Genomic DNA, 27,912 nt, shown 5'->3' with positions numbered 1-27,912 from the left:
GAGTGTGTTTGTTTATTTCATTTCTATACAGGAGAAGGGGCAAAAAGGCAACACACACACAACGGCTACAAAGAAACCCAAAATGAGACAGCAGACACCCATGGTGGGTAAGCACAGCAGCAAACAGCTGCCAGTCCAATTTATTATTCTAATTTTTTTAAAGAAACAGCACAAAAGTAATCAAAAACAATTTTGGTAAAGAGGAGTGCAGGGACAGAGCCGGACCACCAAGCTTGCATAAATCTTGGCCCAGGAGAAGATGGCAACCCTTCCAGGCTGCAGCTACGACTGGGGCATGGCAGTGAAGCCAGGGGTCCCCGGTGGGTATTGGAGGATGGGGTAGAGAAAGGATTGATTCTCTCCAGCAATGCCTCAAAAGAATAAAGTATTCCATTCATGTAGGGGGCAAGCGTAAGGCAGCAGGAATCCCCTTCGCGATCAGAACAGCAAACTGGCAGAAGTCGCCCAGCTCTCCTGCACACGCTTACAAATGTCCCTCCCTGAAAAAAGCAGAGCTCGCTCCAGCGCCCAAGTATCAGGAGAGCCCAGCCATGAAAAGGCACTTCAGAGCAATGCATGTGCTTTGGTAGAGCGATGGGTGAAGGCACCCATGTCCCAGCGGAGTGGCTTCTGTTTAAAGCATTCAGTGCCCCTCGAGGAGCAACGATAGCCAGGTGGACAGCAGTGGCGTCTGTCAGAGCAGCAGGAGCCCTGCAGGGGGAGACAGAGAGGGAAAAATGTTAGGGTGATACAACTTCTTGTTTGCAAGCCTGCAGGACACTGAAAAGACAGTACTAGGATGATTATTGAGAAGTGGATTTTCTTTATTCATGTTTCTGCTCTGTCTCACACAGGCCTTTACTTGGACCCTCAAGGAGGCTGATGATCTTGAAAAACCCATCAATATTGGTGAACTGGTGGAAAGTGGAGCGGCAACCCAGCACCAACAAAGGGTCCATGGATTCTCGTTCTAATCCCCATCCTGCTCCCTTGCCAAGTCCTAGAAGGGCAAAACTGAGACTGGGGAGGAGGAAGCAGGTACAGAGCCACCCCCTGGATTAGCTGTAAGTAAGAACTCAAGGCTGAGGTTGGTGGGGCAGCCCCATTTACCCTCATGGGCCAGCCTCCAGCAGTAAAGACAAGTAAGACCCATCTACGGATGGCCTCGGACTGGAGAAATATGTACAGTGGTGCCTCGCTAGACGAAATTAATTCGTTCCAGGACTCAATTCGTCCTACGAAAATTTCGTGTAGCGAGGCACCATTTCCCATAGGAACGCATTAAAAGTCAATTAATGCGTTCCTATGGGCTCCGGGGGCCTGGCGGCGGCAGCGGTACATACTCTCTTGGCTCGGGGAAGGCAGGCAGGCGCTTGTTCTCTTGCCTGCTTGCCTTCCCCGAGCCAAGAGAGGTGTGTGCCACCGCCTCGCCCGACAGAGCCGGCATTTGACAGGGCTTCCGAACCCCCGTCAGATGCAGGCTCTGTTGGGTGGGTGGGGGGAGAGGAACGAAGGAAGAGAAAGCAGCCCTTTCTCTTCCTTCCTTCCTCCCCCCCCACCCTGCCCGACACAGCACGGATCGGAGGAGAAGCCTCCTCTGATCTGCGCTGTGTGGGGCGGGGTGAGGAGAAAGCGGGGCTTTCGGCAGCCGGCGAAAAGTCCCCACACCGGTGCGCTTTGGCGCCGGGTGACGGGGCCGAAGTGTGCCGGTGCAGGGGTGTTTCGCTGGCTGCCCTCCCCTTGGCTGAGGAAGGCAGCCAGTGAAAACGTCCCCGCATTGGCACGCTTTGGCTCCGGCTGCCTCCTCCGATCCCTGGGCAGTGTGTCCGGGGGGGGGGGACGGAGGATCCTGCACCCCCCCCCGCCCGACACTGCGAGGATGGGACGAGGCTTCTCCACCTCATCCGATCCCCGGGCAGTGTGTGGGGGGGAAAGCGGAGGATCCTGCGCTCCCCCGACACGGGCTTGCTAGGCGCCGTTGGAACGGCCACTAGCAAGCCTGCTTTTGCGGGGGGGGGCGAAACACCCCCGCATTGGCGCACTTCGGCCCCGTCACCCGGAGCCGAGTGCGCCGATGCGGGGATGTCCCAGCCAGCGAAAACATCCCGGTGACGGGGCCGAAGTGCGCCAATGTGGGGGTGTTTCGCCGCCCCCCTCGCAACAGCAGGCTTGCTAGCCGCTGTTCCAACGGCGCAAGCCTGTGTCGGGGGGGAGTGCAGGATCCTCCGCTTTCCCCCACCATACACTGCCCGGGATCGGACGAGGCTGGAGAAGCCTCCTCCCATCCCCGCCTTGTCGGGCAGTTGGGGGGGGGAAGCGGAGGATCCAAAAAGCCCCCGCCGCGGACTGGTTTGGCGGCGGGGGGAAGAATCCACTTCTTCCCGCACTACAGCCTTTGTTCTGCTGGTCTCTGCCGGTTGCCCCTCACCGGCAGAGACCAGCGGAACACAAAGGGGAACGAGCTGCAGCGCAGGAAGAAGGCAAAGGCAGATCAGCTGAGAGGCGGTGACAGCTTTCAGCGCCTCTCAGCTGATCTTCCTTTGCCTTCTTCCTGTGCTGCAGCTCATTCCCCTTTCGCTAGAGGAATGCCCTGTAGGTTTTGTGATCTGAGGTTTTTATGGCCACGCTTCGCAAGACGAAGCGGCGGCCATAGAAAACCTAGTCTTGCGAGGCAACCTCCAATCGCAGAACCTTATATAGCGGAAAATTCGTCTAGCAGGGCATTTGTCTACCGAGGCACCAGTGTATTTGTCAAAACCATAGTAACACGTTAACATATATACTACAGTGGTGCCTCGCTAGACGAATTTATTTCGTTCCAGGACTCTATTCGTCCTACGAAAAATTCATCTAGCGAGTCGCGGTTTCCCATAGGAATGCACTGAAACTTTATCAATGCGTTCCTATGGGCTCCAGGGGAGTGGGGGAACGGATCGTTCCACCGCTTCCCCCCCCCCCCCCGCGTGACAGAGCCGGCGGGAGCTGCTTGCTGGGGCTTGTTAAGCAGCGCCCACTGCTCTTCAGATCTGTCTCTCGGCTCCGGGGGACGGAGTCGAAGATCGGTGGGTGCTGCTTGTCAACCCCGGCAAGCAGCGCCCACCGATCTTCGGCTCTGTCCCCCGACTGTGTGACGGGCAGGGTGGGGGAAAGGCTTCCCCCCCCTTCACTGGTGGGGAGTGGAGGAACGGATCGTTCCTTCGCTCCCCCCCCCCCGTTCCACTTTGCGTTCCGCTGGTCTCTGCCGGTTGCCCCTCACTGCTCGCGGCAACCGGCAGAGACCAGCAGAACAGAAAGGGGAACCAGCTGCAGCGCGGAAAGAAGGAAGATCAGCTGATAGGTGCTGACAGTTCATCTTCCTTTGCCTTCTTCCCTTGCTACAGCGGACCCCTTTCGCTAGACGAATGCCTTTTGCAAATAGGTTTTTATGGCCACGCTGAAGTGGTGGCCATAGAAAACCTTGTCGCCTTGCAAGGCAACCTCCGATTGCAAAACCTATTCGTATAGTGAAAAATTCGTCTAACGGGGCATTCGTCTAGCGAGGCACCACTGTATAGTTTTGTAGTCTTAATTATAATTTATTGCTTTAACCACTTTTTCATAGGGTTTTTAAATGTAGGGTCGTACCTTGGTTTTTGGCTCCCAAACGTTGCAAACCCGGAAGTGACTGTTCTGGTTTGCAAACTATTTTTGGAAGCTGAACAGTCCAACGGGGCTTCCAATTCAGAAGCCGCACTTTGGAAGTCGGACGGATTCCGTTCGACTGTATTTGCTTCCCCTCTTATTCCTCATTTATTTTAATTTACTATAATAATCTCAACTAAAGTATAAATATTAGCAAAGTAATACCCCCCAGAACAGGAGTAGCTTCATGGGGATGGGTGGAAGAAATGCCAAACAACAACAAGCAAAGCAAGACTCAAATCGCATCATCCATAAAAAAGCATGAACGTCATTGCTGGTGCTGCAAAGTGGAAATTTTTCCAACGATTTATCGTAGATAACTTCACTGATTTGGATGCCAATTGGAAATGTGATACTGGCTGTTTTAAAAGGTGGTCGGTTTTTGTACCTTCGTTTAGTAAATACAAGTAAAATAAAAATAAATTTGAACAGGAATTTTTCTTTTGTTCAAAAGTTCCTAGAACACTCACATGGCTGATGAGGAAAATCCTAGGGATATAAGGGACTCCCAACTCCCAGCAACCCCAACCTGCCTGGCCGTCACACTCAAAGACACTTGAGAGTTGTAGTCCAGCAATGGCCACAATCCCCACCTGTGAATTTCTACCTTCGTGTTTCAATTCCCTTTAAGCCACTGATCCCGCTTCTCAGGATCTTTCAAACTAAGATAGCCACCCTCCCATAATCTCTGCTCAAAATCTTATCCAGTCAGCAACCCGCCAAACACGCAAGTCCTCCCTGCTAACCAGTTTGAACCTGTAACCAACCCCAGCACAGCCACTGACCTTGTCGTAAGGGCAACAGGCCCATCCGCCTGAGCTGGACTTGCAGCAGGTCTGGTGGTTGTGGCAGTAGTGCTGACCACCGCACGACACATCCCGGCCGGACGTGGGGGCGCGCAAGGAACTCAGCAGGCTGCCTGCAGGTAGGAGCCTGGGCCAGAACTGCTTCTCGCACGTCTGAGCTGCCACGTTGCAGGTATAGCCTGAAGGGCAGCAGTGTTGGTGATCCTCGCAGCAAACAGCCTGCAGAAGCAGAGAGAGGAAAGCTTTGGTCCGCAAAGTCTGTCCTGATGCTGCAACATTCGGTGACCCTCCTAGCCAGAGTTGCCCATATGTGAAAGAGGGTTTGCTTTTAACTGCTAAAAAGGATACAAGTTTCTGTTAACAAATGTTTTCCCAGTGGAGAAGACATGGCCAAATGCAGTGCAATGCACAAAAACAAGGGGGTGGAAAAAATGGAATGGCTGATGAGCTGAAATTTGTGCCTCTTTTTAAGAATTACTTGCACCCTGAGAAATCTCCGCTTTCTACAAGAACTCAAGCTTTTAGACCTTAAAGCTGTGGAGACAATGTTGGGCGTGTTCTCAGGTTACTGGGAGACCACACATTTATTTATTTACGGCCAGAACTAGCTTTTCCCAGAACAGCATTTAGGTTAGTTACGTGTACCTCAGAGTTCACAAAGGGTGCCTGAAAAGCACCCAACACCCTGCAGAAACCAAGCTTCTGCTTCTCTGACCAGCACCCCTGCACTCTCCAGGCTCTGCCTCCCCCCCCCACCTGCTTTATCTTTTTCTGTGCTTTGTCCTGGTCACTGCCTCTGTCCCCAGCCCAAGCCGCTTGCCCCATTTCCTAATAGATCAGGGTCGAGTCCCACGTCACACAGTGCGAGGCTGCCTGCCGCATGTCAGTCACCTAGTGCCCTGGCATGCTTTCGCTTCAGCATTCTGCGCTGGCACCTGGGCAGAGTTAAGTTTGTGCAAAACCCCGGCTGCACTCACGTTGGGCAGCTGGCAGCAGCTCCACCCGCCTGAGACATCCCTGCAGCAGGTCTGCCCTTCCTCGCAGCTGGCTGTGTCATTGCATCGGACGCCACGGTTCTGAGACACAGCGGCAGGGCGCTTGGGGGCCCATGGTAGAGAGTGCTGATTCGACTGGCAGGTGCTTCTGACTGGATCGCAAGTGTAGCCTTTGGGGCAGCAGTGGACATGGTCTGCGCAACAGACAGCCTGCAGGGGAGACAGATGAGAGATACAAGAATAAGAGCTGGCAAGATTTAACATCAAAGATCAGAGACCAAAACGACAAAAAAAAAGTTTGAGAACCACTGGCCTCGGGTATTCTTGTGAATTGACAAGAGACAGAGAAAGAGGAGCAGAATTTGAATCTGGGACTTCCTGGGTCAGAGCTCAGTCCCTTATGCTGCACCAGCTCTTTAGGAGATGACGACTACAAGGGCTGAACCCCAGGAACCGTTTTCCGAGCTGGGGACATACTTGGGAAGCATCTTAAGAACACACAGGGATTGGCCAATGGGGATAAGGTGGGCCACACAGCAGGGTTCCTAAAGAGGTTCCTCTTTTTAGAACCATTGCCTGCCACAAAGGCACATTACAGCAGGGGAAGGGTTCCCCTGTTTAAAAAGAGACCTAGGTTTTTCTTGAACTGCACAGAACAGCACCATCACTTTAGTATCACCCTCGATAGCAACTTGTCGGGGATTCTTCCGCCACCCCAGCTTACCTCTGCGAAAGGGCAGCATCCCCACTTGCCCGAGGCCAGCCGACAGCAAGTGTACCCGTCTGGGCAGCTCGTCTGGTCGTCACACTTGATGTCGTTCGCCTCCCTCGGCAGAATGAGAGCCGCCGAGACCTGCCGGGAAGGCTGTCCACTTTGGATGCAGGAGCTGTGTTCCATGTCACAGGTGAAGCCCCCAGGGCAGCAATGCACGTGGTCAGAGCAGCAGACAGCCTGCAGAGGAAAGGAAGGAAAGATGAGGACTTGCTCCCCAAATCAACCCCTCTTTACCCGGAAGGAAAGCGCTGCCGCCATGACACACACAAACATTTTGGGGATAAACCCGCCCGCTCGACGTTACCTGTGGGAAAGGGCAGCACGCCCAGCCCTGCCCTCCGGTCGTGCAGCACGTCTGCCCATCTGCGCAACTAAACTCATCGTCACATTTCGTGTTCCTGCTCAAAGAGGCCAGGCCAGCGATGGCCGGCTTCTTCTCCAGCCAAGGGATGCTGCCTCCATTCTTCGTGCAAGTGCCTTTCGACAAGTCGCACTGGTAGTTGGCGGGGCAGCAGTGGGAGCCATCCTTGCAGCAAATGGCCTGGGGAAGGGGGAGCAGAGGGGGTTGGGAAGGAACTTGTGAGCCAGGAAGGAATCGGGGACAGGATTTACAATCCCTGACTGTAAAACAGTGGCCGGGTCTCTGGTCTCGCCATTTCTTCAATGGGATTTTGTTTGGAGGCCCAAGTCAATGATGCTATGGGAATCAACGGAACAGACTACTCCTGTTCCATGTTGGCTTCAAATTACAGTCTGCTATTGTAGGTTTTCCAAAAGAGAGCATTGGGGGGGCTGCATTTAAATGCTGGGGGGAGGGGGGGCTGACCAGATGAGTTTTCTCCTCCATTGCTAATGACACCTCACATTTTCCTTCCAACTGCAGGAGTTGGTGCCCCAGGGATAGAGCAGTTGTTCAGGGGGTGTCCTAGATGGTAGGTAAGGGCAGAACAGTCCCTTCCCGATCCATCGGGATAACGTAATGAAATTATTACTAATCTGGCTAATCACCGGGCATCCCCAGCTGCCAAATGCAAAGCCAGAACCAAAGTAGATGGGATTGCAGCACATTAGGGAGCTGTTGCCATCCTGTAAAAAGTGGGAGAACCAATTTAAATGGGAAACACAGGGCTGGAAACTTCCCAACCCATATTTTACTTTCCCACATATCCCTCTTTCTCCAGGCGCTTTGGGCTTCGACACTGAAAAGGCCTGAGAAAGCAGAGAGGGAAAGGAGCCCAGGAGGGAGAAAGGAGGGATAGCTCAGTCGGGAGAGCACAAGACTCTTAATCTCAGGGTCGTGGGTTTGAGCACCACATTGGGCAAAAGATTCCTGCATTTCAGGGGGTTGGACTAGATGATCCTTGTGGTCCCTTCCAACTCTACAATTCTATGAAGTTCTATGAAGAAGGAAAGAAAGGGGCCTAGAAATATCACTGACAGCCCATAGTGCAAGTGTGAGAGATTGGAGAGGGGGAGACCGAATTTCACTGAACAAAAGCCAAAGCTGTTGTCTTTGCTGGGTAACAGCATTACTGTATACAATCTGCTGTTCACCCCACAAATGGGCTCCGCTTGTTCCCATTTTACAGACTGCAAAACTCTGGCCATGAGCACACTCCTAGCGCAGCCACGCTTGAACCCACTTCCATCTTTCCATTACACAGCCAAGACTTTTTGAGCACATGGGCCAGGGGGGGGCATTTGGCAGTGAGTGTTGATTTGGCCGGCCCAGGCAGAATCCCCAATTTTCAGGGCAGGGAGGAAGAAATGGGACCTGCTCCTCTCACCTCTGGCATGGGGCAGCAGCCCCACGCGCCCGATGACAGACGGCAGCAGGTGTGCCCTTCTGGGCAGTCCGTGTGGGCATCACACGGCACTGCCATGCCCGCAGATCCCGCAGGAGGCGAACGTGGCTCTGCTTTCGCCAGCCATGGGATGCTTCTGCCGCCTTCGTCACAGGTCCCCGCGGCCATGTTGCATGTGTAGCCCTTTGGGCAGCAGTGGATGTGGTCTGGGCAGCAAACAGCCTGGAAAAGGACACGGAAGACTCTCAGGTTCATTCGTGGAGCAGTCGACACTGAGAGGGCACAAGGAGGCTGCCATCTAGCTCTGGTAGAAAGACCCTCCCAACCAGACCAGCTAGCAGACATCCTTTTCAACGTAGTGGTTCCTGAATATTTTCAGGCCAGCATCCTCTGGGTCCCACGGAAACTACAACTAATTCAAAATGCGGTTGCCAGGCTGGTGACTGGGAGCGGCCCACTGGGATCATATAACTAGTCCTAAAGAATCTTCAGTGGCTCCCAGTATGTTTCTGAGCACAATTCAAAGTGTTGGTGATGACCTTTAAAGCCCTTAATGGCTTCAGCCCAGTAAACCTGAAGGAGCATCTCCACCCCCATTTTTCAGTCCAGACACTTAAGATCTAGCTCCGAGGGCCTTCTGCCGGTTCCCTCACTGCGAGAAGTGAGGTTACATGGAATCAGGCAGGGGGGGGGGCCTTCTTGGTAGTGGCGCCCATCCTGTGGAACGCCCTCACATCAGATGTCAAGGAGATAAACAAATACGTGACTTTTAGAAGACACCTGAAGGCAGCCCTGTATAGGGAAATTTTAAATGTCTAATGTTTCACAATTTTTTGTGTGCTGTAAGCTGCCCAGAGTAGCGGTTACTTACTAATGAACACAGCAAGTAACACAGTAAAATTCAAAGCAGTAACCACCTGCTACACATTTATTCATAATCCAATAAAAACTACTTTGTTCAATTAGCTCAACAAAAATGGAGAAGCTGGTGTCATTTGGGTACCAGGTTCATCAAAGTCATTTACACCTCCAGCGCTCCCTGCCACCCCCTTGCCTCTTAGTGCCCCCTAACACCAGGGGGCACTAATGCCCACTTTGGAAACCACGTTTTTAACAGCAGGTCTCGAGGACAAGGCCTGGTACCCTCCTTAGTCCCCGGATTTACAAATCAGTCCCCTGACAAAATCCATCTATTTAGCAGGAAGTTGAAAAGTGTCCCCGGATTCATTGGGGGGGGGAGAACTGGTAACCTTAAACTATAGGATCCGTCCCGCACACTATGACCACTTCCTGACCTGAATGAGTCAAAACCCTTGCCCCACAGCAGGAACAAAGGAAGTTGTCTTGGTCCACCTAGTTCAGGACTGACTGGTGGGATTTCAGAAGACTGAGCCTCGGACCATCTGCACCCGTCCCCTCATCCATCGCTCCTCTTACCTCTTCCAATGGGCAGCACCCCCATTCGCCTGGGCTCCGCGGGCAGCAGGTGTCCCCATCTGGGCAGGCGTGCTGCTCATCGCATTGGACAACACCGACTACAGGAAGGGGAGGGAGGCATATCGGAATGAGAACCAAGAATGCCCAACTCAAGGCTGTTTTTGGCGGCCCTTGGCAACCTTTGACTCCCCCCTAACCCCCCCCACTGTCTTGCCAAGGCTGGGTAAGTGAGGGAAGGAGGTGTGGTGTTATGGCAGAGTCCTAGTGTCGTCCTGCCTCCTTTCCAAAGCCTAGTAGCACTTTCCTAGCTTTAGGAACGAGGTGGGAGGGCCCTAGGACCCTGCACCTCCTTTCCAAAGCCCAGTGTGTTGTTTTAGCCCATTTGAGGAAGGCAGCATGAGGGTTGGGGGGTGAGGAGTATCAAGTTTTAGTCTTGCTCCTTTAGGAGCAGAGGAAGTTATACGGCGTTGGAGCATTGGGCCAGTCTACACTGACTGGGAGCGGCTTGCCACTGTTTCAGACACAGGTTTCTCCCAGCCTTAACCTGGAGACGCCAGAAATTGAACCTGGGACCTTCTGCTTGCAAGGCAGATGCTCCTCCAATAAGCAGTAGCCCCTCTCCCAAAGTCACCGACATGGGCAGCCACTTGGTGCCCTCCTGAAGCAGCTGACCTACACCTCCCAACAACTTCTGACACCACGATGCTAGCTATCCCCGTAACACACGCAGGCGTCAATTTCTGTCTCCCTGTTGGCACGCCTCCCTTGCTGCTTTGCAGAACACACACACACCCCTCCACCGAGTCCTGCCTCACCTGTTTGGCGGAGATCCGCAGCGAGGCGCGAAATGGGCCACGACCTCTGCGGGGTCATAGTGCATCGCGAGTGCTCCAGGTCGCACTTGGTGCCCTGCGGGCAGCAGTGCAGGCGGTCGCTGCAGCAGACAGCCTGGTAGGAGGAGAGGAAAGGTTGTGGGCATCAGATCCAGAACAGCTTGGGACGTAGGGTGGGCTGGACGACACCAGTTCATGCCAAACATTGCAACCCATGCTTCTGGTTTGAGGGCTGCATCTTTTCCATATCTTGTTGGTACGGGCAGCAAGCCCAGCAGACGAGCTAATTTGCAGAAAGGCTTCACGGAAAATGGGGCCAACAGACACCCAAAGCTCCCCCAAAATGAATCAGGTGGGGGGGGGTCAAGGTCCTCAAGACGCTGCCCTGGTGGTTCTGCGTTGCTGGGAGTGGAGTAAGACTGGGCACTATATCGTCCAACATCCGTTTGAAGTCCATTTCATGATATTGGTTTCATAATTTTTGACCTGGAAATGTACTGCGAATCATGATATGTGTGTGTATATGCTCTGTGCAAAAGTCACAATGCGGGGGAAACAATGAAGCCAGCCAATGCCTCTACAATGCTCCATCCTTACTCCAGACATTGTGATATATCAGTATTTTGCAAAGTTCAGCTTGTGATGAATTGCGATGTCGAAAGCCAGGTATCATCCAGCGCTAGAGTGGAGTACAAGCCTCAGGGAAGTGGGCAAGTGAAAGAGGGAGGTGATTTCTTGCTTCACCCCCACGGCCAAAATCCAATGTACAGTGGAACTTTGGTTCTTGAACAGCTTAGCTGACGAACAAATTGGCTCCGGAACACCAAAAACCCAGAAGTGTTCCGGTTTTCGAACGTTTTTCAGAAGCTGAACACCTGACACAGCTTCCGCTTGAGTGCAGGAAGCTCCTGCAGCCAATCAGAAGCAACCCCTTGGTTTTTGAACGGTTTCGGGATTGAGTTCAAGAACCAAGGTTCCACTGCATGTTGGTAAAAAAAAAAGAGCTGCCACAATTTGAATTTGGCCCCTTCCACGGAACCCACACAATCCCACCCAGTTGTCTTTCTGAATTTGATACTTACGTTGGGTAGGTGGCAGCAGCCATACTGGCCCGTGGGGATAATGCAGCAGGTGTCTGTATCCGGGCAGCTGGACTGATTACCTGGGCAGAGACTGTTCCCAGGTGAATCTGCAGAGGAGGTTCAGAGACAGGAATTTAAGGGGGTGGGATGTGCTGCCTAGTCAGAAGGGGAACGAAGAACTGCTGCACTGAACGGGCAGCAACTCCACCCCATCCTTCACTCCCCATTCCGTACCCAACAGAACCGCTCGCCTGCTCGCTGGGAACTTCTTCCGCAGAGGCTGCTCGCCAGAGGCTGCAAAGCACCGCGCATGTGGCAGGTCGCAAGTCGTGTTGTGTGGGCAGCAGTGGATCTTGTCTTCACAGCACAATGCCTTGGGAGAGAAAGAAGAGGGGAATGTTTGTTATATACAACTTGAAATTCTTTTATTACAGGCATCCCCAAACTGCGGCCCTCCAGATGTTTTGGACTTCAATTCCCATCTTCCCTGACCACTGGTCCTGTTAGCTAGGGATCATGGGAGTTGTAGGCCAAAACATCTGGAAGGCCGCAGTTTGGGGGTGCCTGTTTTATTATATCCTTGTCTAATTCTGTATATCCTTAAAGCTATTTTACCTTTTAATTGTAAATCAAATCGTGGGCGTTTCTGTTCTTGTTTTATTATGTCTCTGAGCTTAAAGCTGAAATGAAGTGATTTGGATTTGAAGAGAGGAATGTGGCAGCAAGCCCAAAATCCATTATTTCAATTGGTTTTATTTGAACTTTCATGTTGCTGTTACAGATTTGCTTTTCTTATGTGTTCACGGTACTTTCAATATTTAATTGTAAGCCACCCTGATCGTGTATCCCAAAGATTGTGCTTTTATTGTTGCCTTTTATACCCAAACAAGTTTCTTGTTTGAATTGGGCTCGGAAACGTACTGGGAGCCAATGAAGATCTTTCAGGACCGGTGTTATACGGTCTCGATGGCCACTCCCAGTCACCAGTCTAGCTGCCGCAGTCTGTATTAATTGCAGCTTCCGAGTCACCTTCAAAGGTAGCCCCACGTAGAGCGCATTGCAGTAGTCCAAGCGGGAGATAACTAGAGCATGCACCACTCTGGCAAGACAGTCAGGGTCTCAGCCTAGGATACAGAATTAACCTGTGCCTTCAGGGACAGCTGTGAGTCCAACATGACTCCCAGGCTGCGCACCTGGTCCTTCAGGGGCACAGCTACCCCATTCAGGATCAGGGAGTCCTCCATACCAGCCCGGCCCCTGTCCCCCAAGAACAGTACTTTTGTCTTGTCAGGATTCAAACCTCAATCAAATCAATTAATACCTTGCTTTTGGGGGGGCACTGTTCTCTGCAGCTTTTGCTTATACTGTACTAAGTGTTTTGTGAGCTGTGGAAGCATCTGCAGGGAAAGCACAGAACAGAACACTGGGTGGGGAATCCAGATCTCTCTTCACTTTAAAACCAAGTTTCTAGTCCCTTGGGCTGTACATATATGGTTGAAAGAGCACAAGAAACATGTTAAAACCTCAGAAACAAGAAAGGTGGCTGAGTGGGGTGTTAGGCCTTCAGTGTGGCTTGCGATTACAAGGAAACAAAAATGTACAAACACCCACAAAAGGACAAATTATGCAAATGAAAGATGCTTGTATCATTTATAGCTTCCTTGGCACTGATTTTTATAGGCTAGTGATGCCATGAGTCACCCAAAGCTGCTTGCTTCAGAAAAACCTGTTTGTTGTTGTTTTCTGCTACCTGGGCCGCTTGGGCAGATCAGGGAGAGAGTTGGAGGTTTTTAAGAAGAGGTTGGATGGCCATCTGCCATGGATGCTTGAGCTGAGATTCCTGCGTTGCAGGGGGTTGGACCAGATCACCCTAGGGGGTCCCTTCAAATTCCACAATTCCATCTGCCAGGCCCCCATACCTCGGGCATCGGGCAACACCCCCAGACTCCATCGGGCATCATACAACAAGTAGACTCGTTTGGGCATTCTGATTCCCCATCTGGACACTGAACGGCACCGACTCTGGCAGGAAAGGTTGGAACTAGAAGCCAAAAGCAACAGAAAATCCATTTTAAAAGTAAGTTCTAGCTGATTTTCGAAAAGCCTGGCATTCTGGGAGGAAGACCCTGGGATAGTTAGATGACTCTTCTTGCCAGGTTTTGCAGTTCATTGTCCCGGCTGTGACCACCCCTCTCCCCTTTCCACCACCCTGACCCGAGGTACCTTCACTCTGAGAGCAGGATTTCCCGTCAGGACTGCAGCGGGAGCCAAGGGGGCAGCAATAGTGGCCGCCAGCACAGGAGACGCCCTGTAAGAGAGGAGGCGAAAGTCAGGAAAAGGACATTTAGCACAAGAGATGGGGATGGTGATTGCAGGCTCGCCTTTGCCTGGCAGGACGAGTATTTTCTAAGGAGAGGTTCTGGGGACTCAAGTATGCCCATGAACAAGACAGGGAGGCAAGGCAGCTGTGTAGCTGGCTGCAGTCATTCAATGCCATAAAAGCTCCGAGGCTGCTTTCTTCCATCCCGTTCCAGGACTACAGTCAGCTCCCATCCCTTCCGTTTTTTTTTTATTAAAGGTTTTTATTGAGTATCAATCTTTATACAATTAAACATAAACAATAAGCAAATAATCTATAAACCAATGAACATAAATAAATAATAATCCGTAATAGTAATAACAATAAATAATAACGATTAAAAAATCAAAAAATTCACCAAATACCAATCACCCCCCGCCACCTTCCCCCCTCCTCCACAAACTTCCCTCCTTTGTTTACTCGACTTCTGTTTTCACTTCAACTCCAATTTTGTCTTTCCTATATTCCTCTATCTCTCTTGTCTTATATCTCCACTCTTTATCTTTTGTATCCCTTCATATCTTTTTATTCTAAGCATGTGAGCATGCCCTCTTTTAAATAATATTTTTATATAATCTTTTAAATAATATTTTCTAATATATTTTTATATATTTTATATATTCATTGTAACATTCCCATTCGCTTCTTAGTTTTTGTTTCGGTTGATTTCTCAAAGCTGCTGTCAGCTTGGCCATTAATAAATACTCACTAAGTTTGTTTATCCACTCTTCTTTTGTTGGTGTTTTGGATGTCTTCCAATATGTAGCTATTAGAACCCTGGCTGCTGTGCACGCATACAAGAACACTTATTCTTTTGGGGAATCTCTTCACTTAATAAACCTAATAGGTAGATCTCTGGTTTTTTCTTTATCGATTTTTTCATCATTTTCTTTAATTCTTCATGAATCATTAACCAAAACTTTTTTATTTCTTGACAAGTCCACCACATATGTATAAATGTGCCAGGTTCCCCATTGCATCTCCAGCACAAATTATTTTTTAATTTATATACTTTGGCCATCTTTACAGGTGTTAAATACCACCTATGATACATTTTGATAACATTTTCTTTTATATTATAAGAAGCCGTAAATCTTATATCCTGCTTCCACAATTTCTCCCATTGGTCAATTTGTATTATCTGACCAAGATCCTGGGACCATATAATCATTGATTCTGTCGTATTTTCTTGAAATAAATCCCACCCCAGTAGGAGATTATATGTTCTGGATAGCAGATTACTTTTATTTTGAATGACTTCTCCCTTCCTTCTGTGCTCCTTGCTCCACAGTGTTCAGGTTAAGCGGAGATCACAAGGTCGATTAAGAAGGCTGGCGTCTCACCTACTCAGAGGAGAGATTGACTGAAAAATCTTGCAGTCGTGGCTGGGGATAGGAAAAGAATCCGGAGAGGTTTCTGCTTCCTTCACAACTAAAAAGCACCCTACCCACAAACTCTGGCAGAAACCTTTCTTCTCTCTCCTTTTTAACCACCCAGTTAGGAGCAGGGTCCAAATGGAAAGAGAGATCTATTAAGTGTTAGAATATCTGTTCTGAGATTTATTTCAGCACAGAGCACAAAAGGGAAGAAGGCAGGCTGAGACTACAAGGTGTGGGACACAGAGGCTGAAACTTTCCCTTTTGGCTATCCCAAAACAGTCCTGGAGAAATACCTGCACCTTACAGGAACACCCTCCCCTGTTCTCTTCTGCTTCTCACCTCTTTCCAGGGGCAGCAGGCCAAGTCATTATCTGGAGTACGCAGGCAGGAGTAGTCCACCGGGCACACACGGCCGTCTAAGCACACAACACCAGAGGGCTCTGCCACCTGGAGAAGAGAGTTGTCTTGCGGAGGGAACATGCGCAGGGAGGCAGCTGTGAACTGAAAACAGAAAGAGGAAGTGGGAAAGCAGGAAGCAGATCTGGCCCCGTGCAGATACCCACCCAGACCCACAGCTGGAGGAAACAGCTGATACAAAGCTGGGGGGGGGAATGTGTCACGTAGCTCAGTCAGATCTCAGGGTCGTGGGTTTGAGCCCCACACGGGGCTAAAGATTCCTGCATTGCAGGGGGTTGGACTAGATGAGTATCAAGGTCCCTTCCAAATCTACGATTCCATGATTCTAGGCTTCTACTCGGTGTTAGAAACTCAGATATACAGTATAAGCTTGGCGCCAAATGGCTCCTTAAATGAAGGCTGCGTTCACCAAATCGGAACGTCTTGTTGGAATAGGAATATAGGAATATATGAGAACTGTCCCCTGGATCAAGTGACTTTTCTTCTGTAAGTTCTCAAAGTTCTTAACCTAAGCTGAAGGTTGTCATCTGAACTAGCCAGGTGTTTAACTGAGAACCAGTCAGTCCATTGTTTGAAAAAATGAGACTTTAGAGCCCCAAAACGGCAACTGGACATTCCGTTTTGGCGTCTGCAACCTTGGTTTAAGGAGCTATTTGGCGCCTAGATAATATCTGAGATTCTAACACTGCCAACAGCCCTACCCTCCATAAATTTGTCTAATCTTATTTTAAATCCCCCCAGGCTGGTGGTGGTGATTACTACCTCATGGGGGAAGGGTGTTATATATATGCGCAGAAGTGTACACAGAGGTTCAGGGTGGTATAGACTGGTGGAACACTGTTCTATTCTGATCTATTCAGATGTGCTATTTGTGCCCATGTGCCACAGACAGGTGGGGTGAGCCCAAACAGCAAGCTCAGTTCCGCTGCCAAGTAAGTGGCAGGGGGCCATTTGACTTGTGGACTTTGACCTGCAGCTAGTGTTAGAAACTGGTACAGAAAAGCTAGGAGCCAAATGGCTCCTGGGACCTGGGTCACAGGCGCCAAAACAGAATGTCTAGTCGCTATTTGGGGGAGCGGGTTGTCGGCAACACTTTTTATTTATTATTTGGGTAAGCATGAACTAATAATTCACATAAGAGACACCTTGTTAATATCACATTTTTATCAGAAATTGTTAATACATGTTTAATTTGGTGTTTACAAAAAAAAATTGGTACCATACTTCAGTTTTCAAAACACTCTACAATTGCTTAACATATTGTCTATCCTTAACATGTACTTCAAGGCTTCAAAGCACATACATTTCAGCAATCCTTGTGTGTCAGCCAGGCGCAAAAAAATGGCACCCAGACTTTTTGAGGCACTCGCAAATGGAGAATCTTTAGGCGCAAAATGCACCTGGCGCCCTGCTAATTTCGAACCCTGCCTTCAACTCATGGAGAGGGAGAGGGAAATACAGTACAGTGGTACCTCGGTTTACGAACACCTCGGTTTACGAACACCTCGGTTTACGAACTATCCTAACCCGGAAGTTAGTAAACCGAGGTGCCGGAGGTCTACTGAGCGTCCGATGCCTTCGGGGAGGCCGGGCCTTCGCTCCGATGCCTCCTGGAGGCCCGCAGCGAAGGCCCGGCCTCCCCGAAGGCATCGGAGCAAAGGCGAAACCTCCCCAAAGGCATCGGAGCGTCGGATACCTTCGGGGAGGCTGGGCTTCACTCCGATGCCTTTGCGGAGGCCGGGGAGCGTTTCCGTGACTGGGCTGCAGTCACGAAAGTGCTCCCCGGCCTCCGCAAAGACATCAGAGCGAAGTCCCGGCTCCGATGCCTTCCGGAGGCTGGGGCTTTGCTCCGATGCCTTTGCGGAGGCCGGGGACCGCTTTCGCGGCTGCAGCCCAGTCGCGGAAACGCTCCCCGGCCTCCGCGAAGGCATCGGAGCAAAGCGGTTAATCCGTTCTAGGGGGTGTTTTTCCTCGTCTAGAACGGATTAATCAACTTCCCATTACTTTCAATGGGAAAGTTCACTTCGGTTTACAAACACTTCGGTTTATGAACAGACTTCTGGAACCAATTGTGTTCGTAAACCGAGGTTCCACTGTAGTGAAACAGGAGGGTAGAGCTTAGCACGTTCGTTCCTGCTCATATGTGGGGTACGGATTTTATTTCTATTAAAAATATAAGCTTTGGGAATACTTGTTTTTCCTTTTTGGGGCTTTTTTATGCTTCCTTCCGTGTTTTAAATTTGTATTTATACACACCTTTGTGCCCCATTCTGGAATCTCTTTGATGTCCAGAAGTACTTTAAATAAACCATTGTTTTAAAAGGGTGCATTTAATGGAAGCGGGGAAACAGCTCTGCCTTTACGAAGTTGGGAGAGCTACAAATACTTGGCTTTTCACATACTTGTGCAAGGTGCAAATCTGGTTCTCACCTGAGTCTGGTCACAGCAGGAATATCCATCTTCTCCAGAAAGTTTGCAACAAATGGAGAATCCCTTACAGCTATGGCCATCGGGGCACTGCAGAGAAGAAGCTGTCCCTCCGAGCACCAGGCATACAAACAGCTGTACCCACCCCATCTTGGCCAAGAACCTGAAAAGAGAACGATGGAGAAAAGGACAGGCATTGGTTAATTACAGGCAAGTCAATGTCTTCCTACTACAGCACTGTGAAATGTAACCTTTAACTATCTGTGGCTTTTTAGAAGTGGGTGGGATGTTTCTAATGTACTCCTCTTTCTGCTTGGTTTTAATGTATGTACTGGGGATTTCTGTCTGTTTGGTTGCAAGTTGTTTTGGCGACAAAGCAGGCTGGCAATAAATCACATGGCGCCAGCGAAGTTAACTCTTTATTCAAGGAAACAAGGTGGACTTAGCAGACAAGGCTTAGTGGGCCCAGTGACTCGTCCTAGTAGATCTTGCCCCTGTGATGCAAGTGTGGGGGTCTGAAGGTCCCTCTGCCTTCCCACTGTTGCCTAAGTCTCCTCCTCCCCTGGATCCAAGCAATCGGAGGCTCCTTCATCTTGCATGTCCTTGCTTCTCCCTCTTCAGACCTGATCCTGGGAGACCAGGGAGGGGAGCTGGTCACAGCAGGAAGGGAGGGTGGACAACAGCCTGGCTTTCTCACCAGCCTGACTTATCTCTGCCTCTTGGCCTCCACTGCTTCAGCGTCTGCCCTAGAGTCTGGACTTCTCTCTGCCACAGACTCCCCCCCCCCCCCCCGCTTCCAAAACCCTGTTGTCTCTTCAGCTTCCAACACTTCCTCCTCCCCGTCTTCTCCCTCTTACCACTCATGGTCGTCCCACCCCCCACCCGCAGGCTCTGAGCCTTCTTCCCCCATGATATCTGGGTTGCCTGGGCAAGATAAAGTGACTGACAAATTTAATTAATAATAATAAATGCCAAGAAGCAGACCCAAGCATAAATGAGAACATGTGCATCAAAAACCTGACTCAGAACTCTGACCTACTGGAGTATCATGTGACTCAGCTGCGCCATCAGCTGACTTAACTGACCCTCGTGTGACTCAGTCATTTTGTACAACAGCATCATGTGAGCAAGCTCTGGGTGTGAACAGAACCGATAATGGGAAGTCCTAGTCAACGCTGCATTGCGCCAAAGAGTTGCCGGCTGCAGGCTAGAAGGAAAGGTCTGGGCGGTTGTCACTGAGCTGCCCAAGAAGTCTTCAAAGCAAGCAAGGCCAACCCTACCATTAGGCAGAATGAGGTTATGACCTCAGGCAACAGATGGCATGGGGCAGGGTGCAGCGATGAGGTGTTGGGAGCAGGGTGGATAAAAATCAATGATTAAAAAAAGAGAGATTTTTTAAAAAAATTAAATCAATTATTATTAAAAAAATAAAATGCTTTTCGAGGAAAAACCTTTCTAAAGATAGTTTTCTATTTAAGTTACATTATAGTCCAAGGGCTATTCATCAGGAAATAAGGATTTGTTTTGAGCTTTTCATGTGCTAAAACTCAGTCTAATTTTTAAAAAATTGTTTAACCACATCAGTTAACAAACATGGTTACATATGCTATAATGTTATTGTTTTAGTTAAATAAAGTGTTATTAAGGAAATGATTATTTTTCTCCTTTAAATAAAGTGTTATTAAGTTAAATAAAGTGTTATTAAGGAAATGATTATTTTTCTCCTTCCAATAAAGTACAGCAGAAAAGTTGTCCAAATATAAACAGTTAACTTATTATACCTCACAATAACTTCACAATTATCTGTCTATGTATTTCTAATAGTATAACCAAATCGGCAACTTTTGATATACTGTAAAAACTACTCTGAAAATTTATTATTCCAAAAATGAAACCTTTATCTGGTTGTAAATATGAAGATTATACCAGCAAGGATGAGTCTTTCTGTAAAAAAGATGATTTAAATCAAGTCTTACTGACTAGTGCTTTAAATTGTGATTTAAATCGATTTGATTTAAATCAAATCCACCCTGGTTGGGAGTACAGAGCTGTGTGTACCACATGGCCAACGCTGTGTACCTCCTGAGCTAGCCAAGTGCCCTCAGGTGAGAAGCTCCTTTCCAGCTAACTACTGCACATAGATTTAATTTATTACATTTACAGTGGTACCTTGGGTTACAGATGCTTCAGGTTACAGACTCCACTAACCCAGAAATAGTACCTCGGGTTAAGAACTTTGCTTCAGGATGAGAACGAAATTGTGCGGCAGCAGCGGGAGGCCCCATTAGCTAAAGTGGTACCTCAGGTTAAGAACAGTTTCAGGTTAAGAACGGACCTCCAGAACAAATTAAGTTCTTAACCTGAGGTACCACTGTATATCCCACCAAGGAGCTCAAGGTGGCCTACTTGGGTCTCCCCACTTCACCCTCACAACAACCCTGAGAGGTAGGTTGGCTGAGGAAGAGTGTGGTCCAAGGTCAGCCAATGAGCTTCATGGCCGAGTGCAGATTTGAACCCTGGTCTCCCGGGCCCTAGTCCAACAGCCTAACCACTACACCACACCGGAACAGCGCAGGGCATGGGGATGTCTGCTTACCCTTCACCTCAGGCAGCAAAATACATTGGGCTAGACCAGTAGCCACAACTACCACAGTATGTGGTAGCCACAACTACCACAACTATCTAGCATCAGAAAATCTGAATCCTATCCCCAGTCCCTCTTCAGAAAAAGCATTGCTATGCTGCTGTTTTAATTTTTTTAAAAAACAACTTTGTATTTTATGGCACTGTTTGAATTCTGTATTTGCAGTCCAGCCTCTTGGGGATCCTTGGCTGAAAGGTAGCATGACTGCAGGGGGTTGGACTAGATGAACCTTGGGGTCCCTTCCAAGCTCTAGAATTCTATGACATAATATGCAATATCTGCCCATACTGAGTTTTAGAAAGGCTCTGCCTGCCTAAAAGCAAGTGCCTCTTGTATAGTATAGAGGTCGCTGGCCTGGTTTGGGGGCTTGGGGTGTGTGCGTAGCTGGGTCTGCTGCTGCCTTGTTCTGCAGCACGTTCTCATCTCTTTATTGCTGCAGAAGTCCAAAACAGAGCCAAATTGGCAGCCACAATAAGGAACTGAAATTTATGTGTCCGTGCAACCGAAACGGAAACTTTTGGTCTGCAGCTTCTGTGACTGACTGACACACACACACACCCCACACACAGAGAGAGACTTAGACTTGATACAAAACTTTCATGAAACAAAACTTTCAGTGAGGAAGCAAAGGAGGCAGAACAAGCAGATTCCATAAAATGCATGAGCTAGAGAGAAATCAAGGCGCTAACTTTCGAGTTAGAAAGCACAGCATCTGAATTGACATGGGTTTCACCTGAACCTAAGCCCGCTCTGCACTCCAGTTCCAAACTCAGCTTCTACCCTTTCCAGCCTATAAAATGAACTTAGCCCCCCAGGAATACAAAATCACAGTTCCTACCTCTATCCTCCGATTCAGCTGATGCTGGCTCAGAGGTTCGTTTACCCACAAAAAGGAGTCGCCCGCAATAAAGCAGGAAGACCATTCCTTTCCCCAGAATCAGTAGTTTAGGAATTATAGAATTACTGTAGGTGTTAAGTCTGCAATTTACAGATCTAAAGATTTTTCAGATCAGCTTGCTAGCAGCAGGAGCCAATTAGCCAAAGGAACAACTAAGGTACTTTGCTAAACCTGAAGACAGCTCATATCTAAAGTCTGCACAATGCAAGACCACAGATTTGAGCGACAGCGGCTTGGGAGAAACATGCACTTCGGTCTGGAGTAGCCAATCCAGACCAGCCAAGCTTCATATTCATCATGGTGGGACACCCCAATTTCTTGGCTTCAGAAATCTGATGGGGTTTGCAAGAGAAGCCTGGTTTCTTCAGCAGTTGCTCCATAAAAGAGTCATGATATAAGGCTAGGAGTTGTAACTCCCACCAGCCAAGTTCTACAAGAGCTGGAGGTCTAGCCCCCCCCCCCATCCAGCTACAGAGGAACAGAAAGGATGAGAGAAAGAGAATTCAGAACCAGCTGCCCTTGATGAGGCTGAACCTAGTTCCTTCTTTGCAATTACTAGTTCCCCAATTCATCTGAAGCTGCTGATGAATGGTTTTAAATACATGTTCATCATGTGGCACCCTGAAACAGGGTAATCAAAATCAAATATGCATGTGCAAAAATCTTTTTGTCCATTTGCAAGAAACTTGCAACTGTGGCGCAGGCCCTCCTTCCCCAATCTATTCCACCCAAGTTATACCGTAATGACAAATGAAAGCTGTTGGGATGCTGCACTTCCAAACAGCCACTGTGAAGAGGCAGATTGCTTGGATAACATGATGCCCAGGGATGCGGCAGTAGTGGCGCTGTGGTCTAAACCACTGAGCCTCTTTGGCTTGCCGATCGGAAGGTCGGCAGTTCGAATCCACTCAGCGGTGGTGAGCTCCCATTGCTCTATCCCAGCTCCTGCCAGCCTAGCAGTTCAAAAGCACGCCAGTTCAAGTAGATAAACAGGTACCGCTGTGGCAGGAAGGCAAACAGTGTTTCCGTGCGCTCCAGTTTCCATCACTGTGTCCCGTTGTGCGAGAAGCGTTTTAGTCATGCTGGCCACATAACCCAGAAAGCTGTCTGTGGACAAACGCCAGCTCCCTTGGCCTGAAAGCAAGATGAGCGCTGCTACCCCAGAGTCGCCTTTGACTGGACTTAACCGCCCAGGGGTCCCTTACCTTTTATGTGAAGAAAATAAATATGAGCAGGAACGGGCACATCAGATCTTTCTCAAAAAGATGTCCTGTTGACCTGACTTGTACTTTTTTTTGGCCACCACACTCTCACAGAATCAGACCCTGAAAAAGGAGTCACGGAAACCTATGGCAATGGAGTCACTGGGGTGCAGCCGAAAAATGGGAGGAAATTCAGGCTTAAAGGTGGCTTATTGACCTGCACCACTGTGAACAGACACACTCCCCCCGGCTCTATAGCCCTAGGCTTCTCTTGCAAAGCACAGAGAGCTGGCGCCCCTAAATATTACTAGGAAACATTAAAGAAACAGCCCTCCTTCCTGAACCTGATGTGCCTCTTTCTCCTGTCCGCCTCCCCCCCCCCACCAGCAACACAAGCAAAAAGCCAATCCTTGTGGAGCCAGGTTTCCCTACTTCTCAGAAATCACAACAGAAAGATGATCCGACTAGAACAGGCATCCCCAAACTTCGGCCCTCCAGATGTTTTGGACTACAATTCCCATCTTCCCCGACCACTGATCCTGTTAGCTAGGGATCATGGGAATTGTAGGCCAAAACATCTGGAGGGCCGCAGTTTGGGGATGCCTGAACTAGAGTATGGGTCTACACAAACTGCGTAAGTTACGTGCAGGCAAGGCACGTTGAAGCAATGTACATGGATGGATCAAATATCTGTTTGTTTTATCTGTTGATTTTTCCAGCAAATCCCTTGTTCTCTAGATACTTACCCCTCTTGTTGAGTAAACTTGTCTCCGTGTCTACAATCACTCCTAAGTATCAGGACGTTACACTTAAGAAACATGTACTGTATCATGCAGGTACACCAAGCCAAGAAGCTCAGATTGGCTGCAGCTTATTCATTTTTGCCTCGTTCTTCAACCCCAAAGTATTCCTGGCGAACAGGCCTAAGAATGACAACTACTGATTTGCCCCAAGATTTATAAAACAGCAGAACAGTAAAAAGAAAGAAAGAAAGAAAGCCGGGACTTAAGTAAACAACATCCAAAAAAAAATCCTGGGCAAACAAAAAGGACTCCACCTGGAGCCAAAGAGATAACAAAGTCAAAGTTTTATCCCTGAGGAGGTGAGCAAACGTTGCAGACAAGGGAGACCTAGTACAGATAAGGTGGGCCTCTGGGGAAGATCTCAACAACTGGGCATGTTCATGTGGAAGGAAATGGTCTTTAAAGTCCACTGGCCCCAAGCCAAATAAGGTTTAAACAGTGTTAAAAATTAGCCAAGCACATTTTGCACCTAGCTTTTGACCACTTGCGACCAAGTGAAGATACCTAGGCGCCAAGAAGACCTCTGAGGTGCCCATCCTCTGGAGGTGCTCTGCCTGGGGATCATTGGATCTGGACTGTTTTCACAAAACACATCCTGTATAACTCTATCAGATATATTTTACCAGAATGAATTTTTGGAAGCTGCCTGAGCAGGAGCAGTCACCTTTAAGAAAAATAAGTCACAATATCCCTGGATCAAGCAACTTTTCTTCTTTTAAGTTCTCAAAGCTCTTAACCTAGCTCATGGTTGTTATCTGAACTAGCTGGGTGTTTGAGAATCAATCAGTCAGTCCCTCGTTTGAAAAAATAAAGACTGTAGAGCCATCTTACTGCAAAATGGCGACTAGATATTCCGTTTTGGTGACTGCAACCTCGGTTTAAGGATCCATTTGGTGCCTACCTTATATATCAGCGTTTCTAACACTGACTTAAAAGTGTCAGGATTAGCACCAGGTAGCAAACACCGTGCTTCACCCGGTACAATACATGAACAGTCCCACTCTCTCCAGCAGACCTCCAGAAATTTTGAAATACAGTCATACCTTGACATCCGAACAATTCGACTTCCGAAGTCGACAACCTCGAAGTCTTTTCGCCGTGCGCACCAATTGTGCTTCGCGCATGTGCAGAAGCGGTGCTTCGACAACCAAAGACTCCGACTTACGAAGACAGCCGCGGAACAGATTGTCTTCGTAAGTCGAGGTACCACTGTACAGCTTAGCTTCTCAACATCTGAAGGGACCAGGTTGGGGAAAGCTGCCTTCGAGGAACTCATGCATTCATAGCCAAGCCAGTCCTACAGAAAAGTTATGGGGCGTAGTAACTGTTTGTGCATATTCCGCTGCAATGGCACAGTCACAAGAATCCCAGGGCATCCATCCGACAACCATTATGCTCTCTGTGCAAAAACAGCCTCCATGTGAGAAAATGAACAGGTTTCCCCTTTAGAAGCACACAGGAAGCTCCCCATTTAGCCGAATACTGCCTACCCCAAGCGACAGCAGCTTTCCAGGGTTTCACAATAGGCGACTCCCTGCCAGAGCTGGGGATGCCAGGGATTCAACTTGGAAACTTCTGCATGCAAAACTGAAGGCTGATGCCAGACTAATGGCCTTGCCCTGTCTGCTTGAGATCTCAGCACAGGCAAACTTACAGAACAAGAGGCGAAACACAGAACTCACAATGATCCAAACTCAGTAAGCAGAGAACACACATTGACTTCAACCAGAAGAGAGCACACACACTGATTTTTGGATTCAGTTTGTGAGGAAGTAAAAACTGAGTTGAGAAAAGGAACTGCAACATAGTCTCTTGTACAATAACCGCAGGAAGCCATAAACAGAGGCAGGGCAGCGACCTTCAGGGCGTAGGTTTTGAGGTCAACCAAAAAGAATCACAGAACTGTAGAGTTGGAAGGGATTCCCGAGGGTCATCTAGTCCAACCCCCTGTAATGCAGGAATAATGTGCACGCGCGGGGGTGGTGTTGTTGTGCATCACAGAACTCTTCAACAGCTGCAAAGAAAAGGCCACTCTACCCCAGCTATACAGAGCACAGTGCAGCTGTTTTTAACCACTTTGAGTGTAAGAACCAGGCGTGGCAACCAGCCCCACCTGACACAGCTCAGAATGATTGTTATTTATTTAGCAGAAAAAACCTCCTCTGGGGCTGACCCCTGACTTTCAAAGCCATTGTCAGAACTGATGGTGCAGGACATAACTATCGTTTGATTGGCACCGAAAATAGATCCCAGGGTCAAACACTGCTCGTCACCCGAGGATCACAGGGCGGTTTACAATAGAAAAACACAAAAACACACACGGTAACTTACCGGTAGTAACAGACCAAGCTTAATTCCACCACCCACACCCCCTCCCCGTTTAAAAGCTAGACTCTTTAATTAGCCAAGGGCCTGGGAGAAGAGGAATGTTTCTTCCTGGAGTCTAAAGATACCGGTATGTAATGAGGGCACCTGGTGAGCTTCTCTGCAATATATCCTGCAAGGCGAGGAAGAAGGCGCACGACAGAAATGCTCAGTTTCCAATTAATCCGGGGAGTGGGAGGTGAAAGGAAAGGGGAAAAGAGAGAGAACAACGATGTAAACAGCGCAAACGAGTTCCGCTGTTTGAGATCAGACCAAAGCTTGCATTGAGCCTAGTATTCCGTCTTCAACAGGGGTCAGCCTGACTGCTCACAGGAAGCAAGGCTGAAAAAGCCAGCTCTCCCTTCCTGTATACTCACTCCCCAACCTCTTGCATGCGCAGCTGATAATAACCCTGGGGTGGGGACCCTTCTGCTGTTGCAGCAGGATCCCCCAAGGCACCAGGGCTGCCCAAATAAACTCACCCTTTGCACCAGCTTCGCCCCGCAATAAGACTGGCGCGGCAGGACCTTCACTAGCTGGTTCCTTCCAGCCCGAAAAGCAAAACCCCGGGTGCAAGGCCACGCCTCCGGCTCTCCATGGAATTGGCCGAGCCGCTGTCCCTGCAATCTGTTTGGCCGCTTTTCCTTCCTTTCCCCCTTTTTGGTTGGATGCTTTGCTATCGCGGGCCTTCCCCCACCCCCCCAGCCCCCATGCGCCACCCGCCTCTCCCTCTCTCTGGGATTGGGAGGCAGTCATATGATCTGTTGCTTAAGTCGATTTGCAAAACGCGCACATGACACCGGCAGTTCAAATACGCTTTGTTGCGCACGTGACGAGGCCGGGAAGGGAAGAGGTTTTTTTTTAAAAAAATATTTTTTTATTTCCTTTTTGCAGGCTGAACATCGGCTCAGGCTCTCCGGAACTTCTGGTTTTCCACGCCAGGGCTCAGCCCCGGAAGTGGTAACGAAGAAAGAGTGCCTCTGAGAGCGTGCCGATTGCTTAGCTTGCGGCGCCGTGCGCCTGCCCTGGTTTCCTATTCTAGTTGTTGGTGTCTGTATGACATATACACAACGGCAGCGTTACTGCCGTGAAACACGTGTAAATAAATTAGGCTTTAGGATGATAAAGGTCATTAGGATCATAAAAAGATTGGGCCTCACTAGGTCTTCCCAAGGGTCTGTTTATTACTGCATGCTGTTTGCAATGCATTTTTGCCAGTGGTGTAAAGTTTTTGTTTCGCTTCTGTAATTGTACAGTACTGACTGTATAAGCCGCCGTTTCAAAAGTATTACTTGTAGGGAAGAGCTCTGGGTCCTCGCGCAAGAATCCAGATCAATGAAACACCCTTTGGACAATTAGGTACAGTATTTAGGCAATTCCCTAATTCATTTTCAAGCGAGCACTGGAAGGCGATTCCCATCCCTGGGGTTCCGCTGCGCCGCAGATCTTCAAATATATTCATGGCAGGTTTGGGGGGCAAACTAATTTTTTGCTCCCGTTTCCATAGCTGCCAAGTTTTCCCTTTTCTCGCGAGGAAGCCTATTCAGCATAAGGGAAAATCCCTTAAAAAAGGGATAACTTGGCAGCTATGCGTTTCCTGTTTTTCCCCTCCCCTTGCTTTTAACAAAGAACTTCTGAAGTCGCCATTTAAAGTCAATAGGTGGGCGTGCAACTGCAGAGCCACTAGAGGGCGCGTGAAGACTCACATTTACAATCAGCAGCGTGTTCCCGTTAGCATGCAGAGCTTTTTCACATCAACCTGCACTCTTAACAAGAATTTGTATTTTATTTTATTGTAATGTACTATGGTGGAGCAATCCATCTCGTGGATCCCCTACTCCTGCAGGAGTCTCAGCTGGTACCTAGCTTAGATGAGTTGGATATAATTTATTTTTGAGAAGGACAGAAAGAGCATCAGTAAACTGCACCAGTCCGTACTGCAATTTTTAATTATTATGTTAGGAATTAGCACCCTTCCATTCCACCTGAGGCTTTAGCCCTAAAG

At 49.0% G+C, this 27,912-nt stretch overlaps 1 protein-coding gene across 3 annotated transcripts; it reads right to left on the bottom strand.

The window, feature by feature from the left end:
* Nucleotides 1-101: 101 nt before the first annotated feature.
* GRN (granulin precursor) lies at nucleotides 102-26,464 on the bottom strand. 3 transcript variants are annotated; one of them, XM_035134993.3, is made up of 15 exons: nucleotides 26,390-26,464; nucleotides 18,000-18,159; nucleotides 15,492-15,653; nucleotides 13,638-13,722; nucleotides 13,334-13,455; nucleotides 11,649-11,787; nucleotides 11,415-11,521; nucleotides 10,315-10,447; nucleotides 9,500-9,597; nucleotides 8,045-8,284; nucleotides 6,562-6,798; nucleotides 6,207-6,434; nucleotides 5,465-5,692; nucleotides 4,467-4,706; nucleotides 102-711 (listed from the first exon to the last, which is right to left on the bottom strand). In XM_035134993.3, the coding sequence occupies exons 2-15, from the start codon at nucleotides 18,144-18,146 to the stop codon at nucleotides 565-567; spliced, it is 2,313 nt and encodes a 770-aa protein (XP_034990884.3). In that variant the 5' UTR covers nucleotides 18,147-18,159; nucleotides 26,390-26,464; the 3' UTR covers nucleotides 102-564. The 3 variants fall into 3 exon arrangements, with proteins under 3 accessions (XP_034990884.3, XP_088511444.1, XP_088511443.1); XM_088655318.1 differs by lacking the exon at nucleotides 26,390-26,464 and adding an exon at nucleotides 26,016-26,238; XM_088655317.1 differs by lacking the exon at nucleotides 26,390-26,464 and adding an exon at nucleotides 24,587-24,629.
* Between the last annotated feature and the right edge of the window lie 1,448 nt (nucleotides 26,465-27,912).

The sequence above is a fragment of the Zootoca vivipara genome, chromosome 12 (assembly GCF_965207765.1).
Source record: "Zootoca vivipara chromosome 12, rZooViv2.hap1.1, whole genome shotgun sequence".
In the NCBI taxonomy this organism is placed as follows: domain Eukaryota; kingdom Metazoa; phylum Chordata; class Lepidosauria; order Squamata; family Lacertidae; genus Zootoca; species Zootoca vivipara.
The sequence above is the reverse complement of the archived record's forward strand: the minus strand, read 5'-3'. Positions and strand labels throughout refer to the sequence as shown.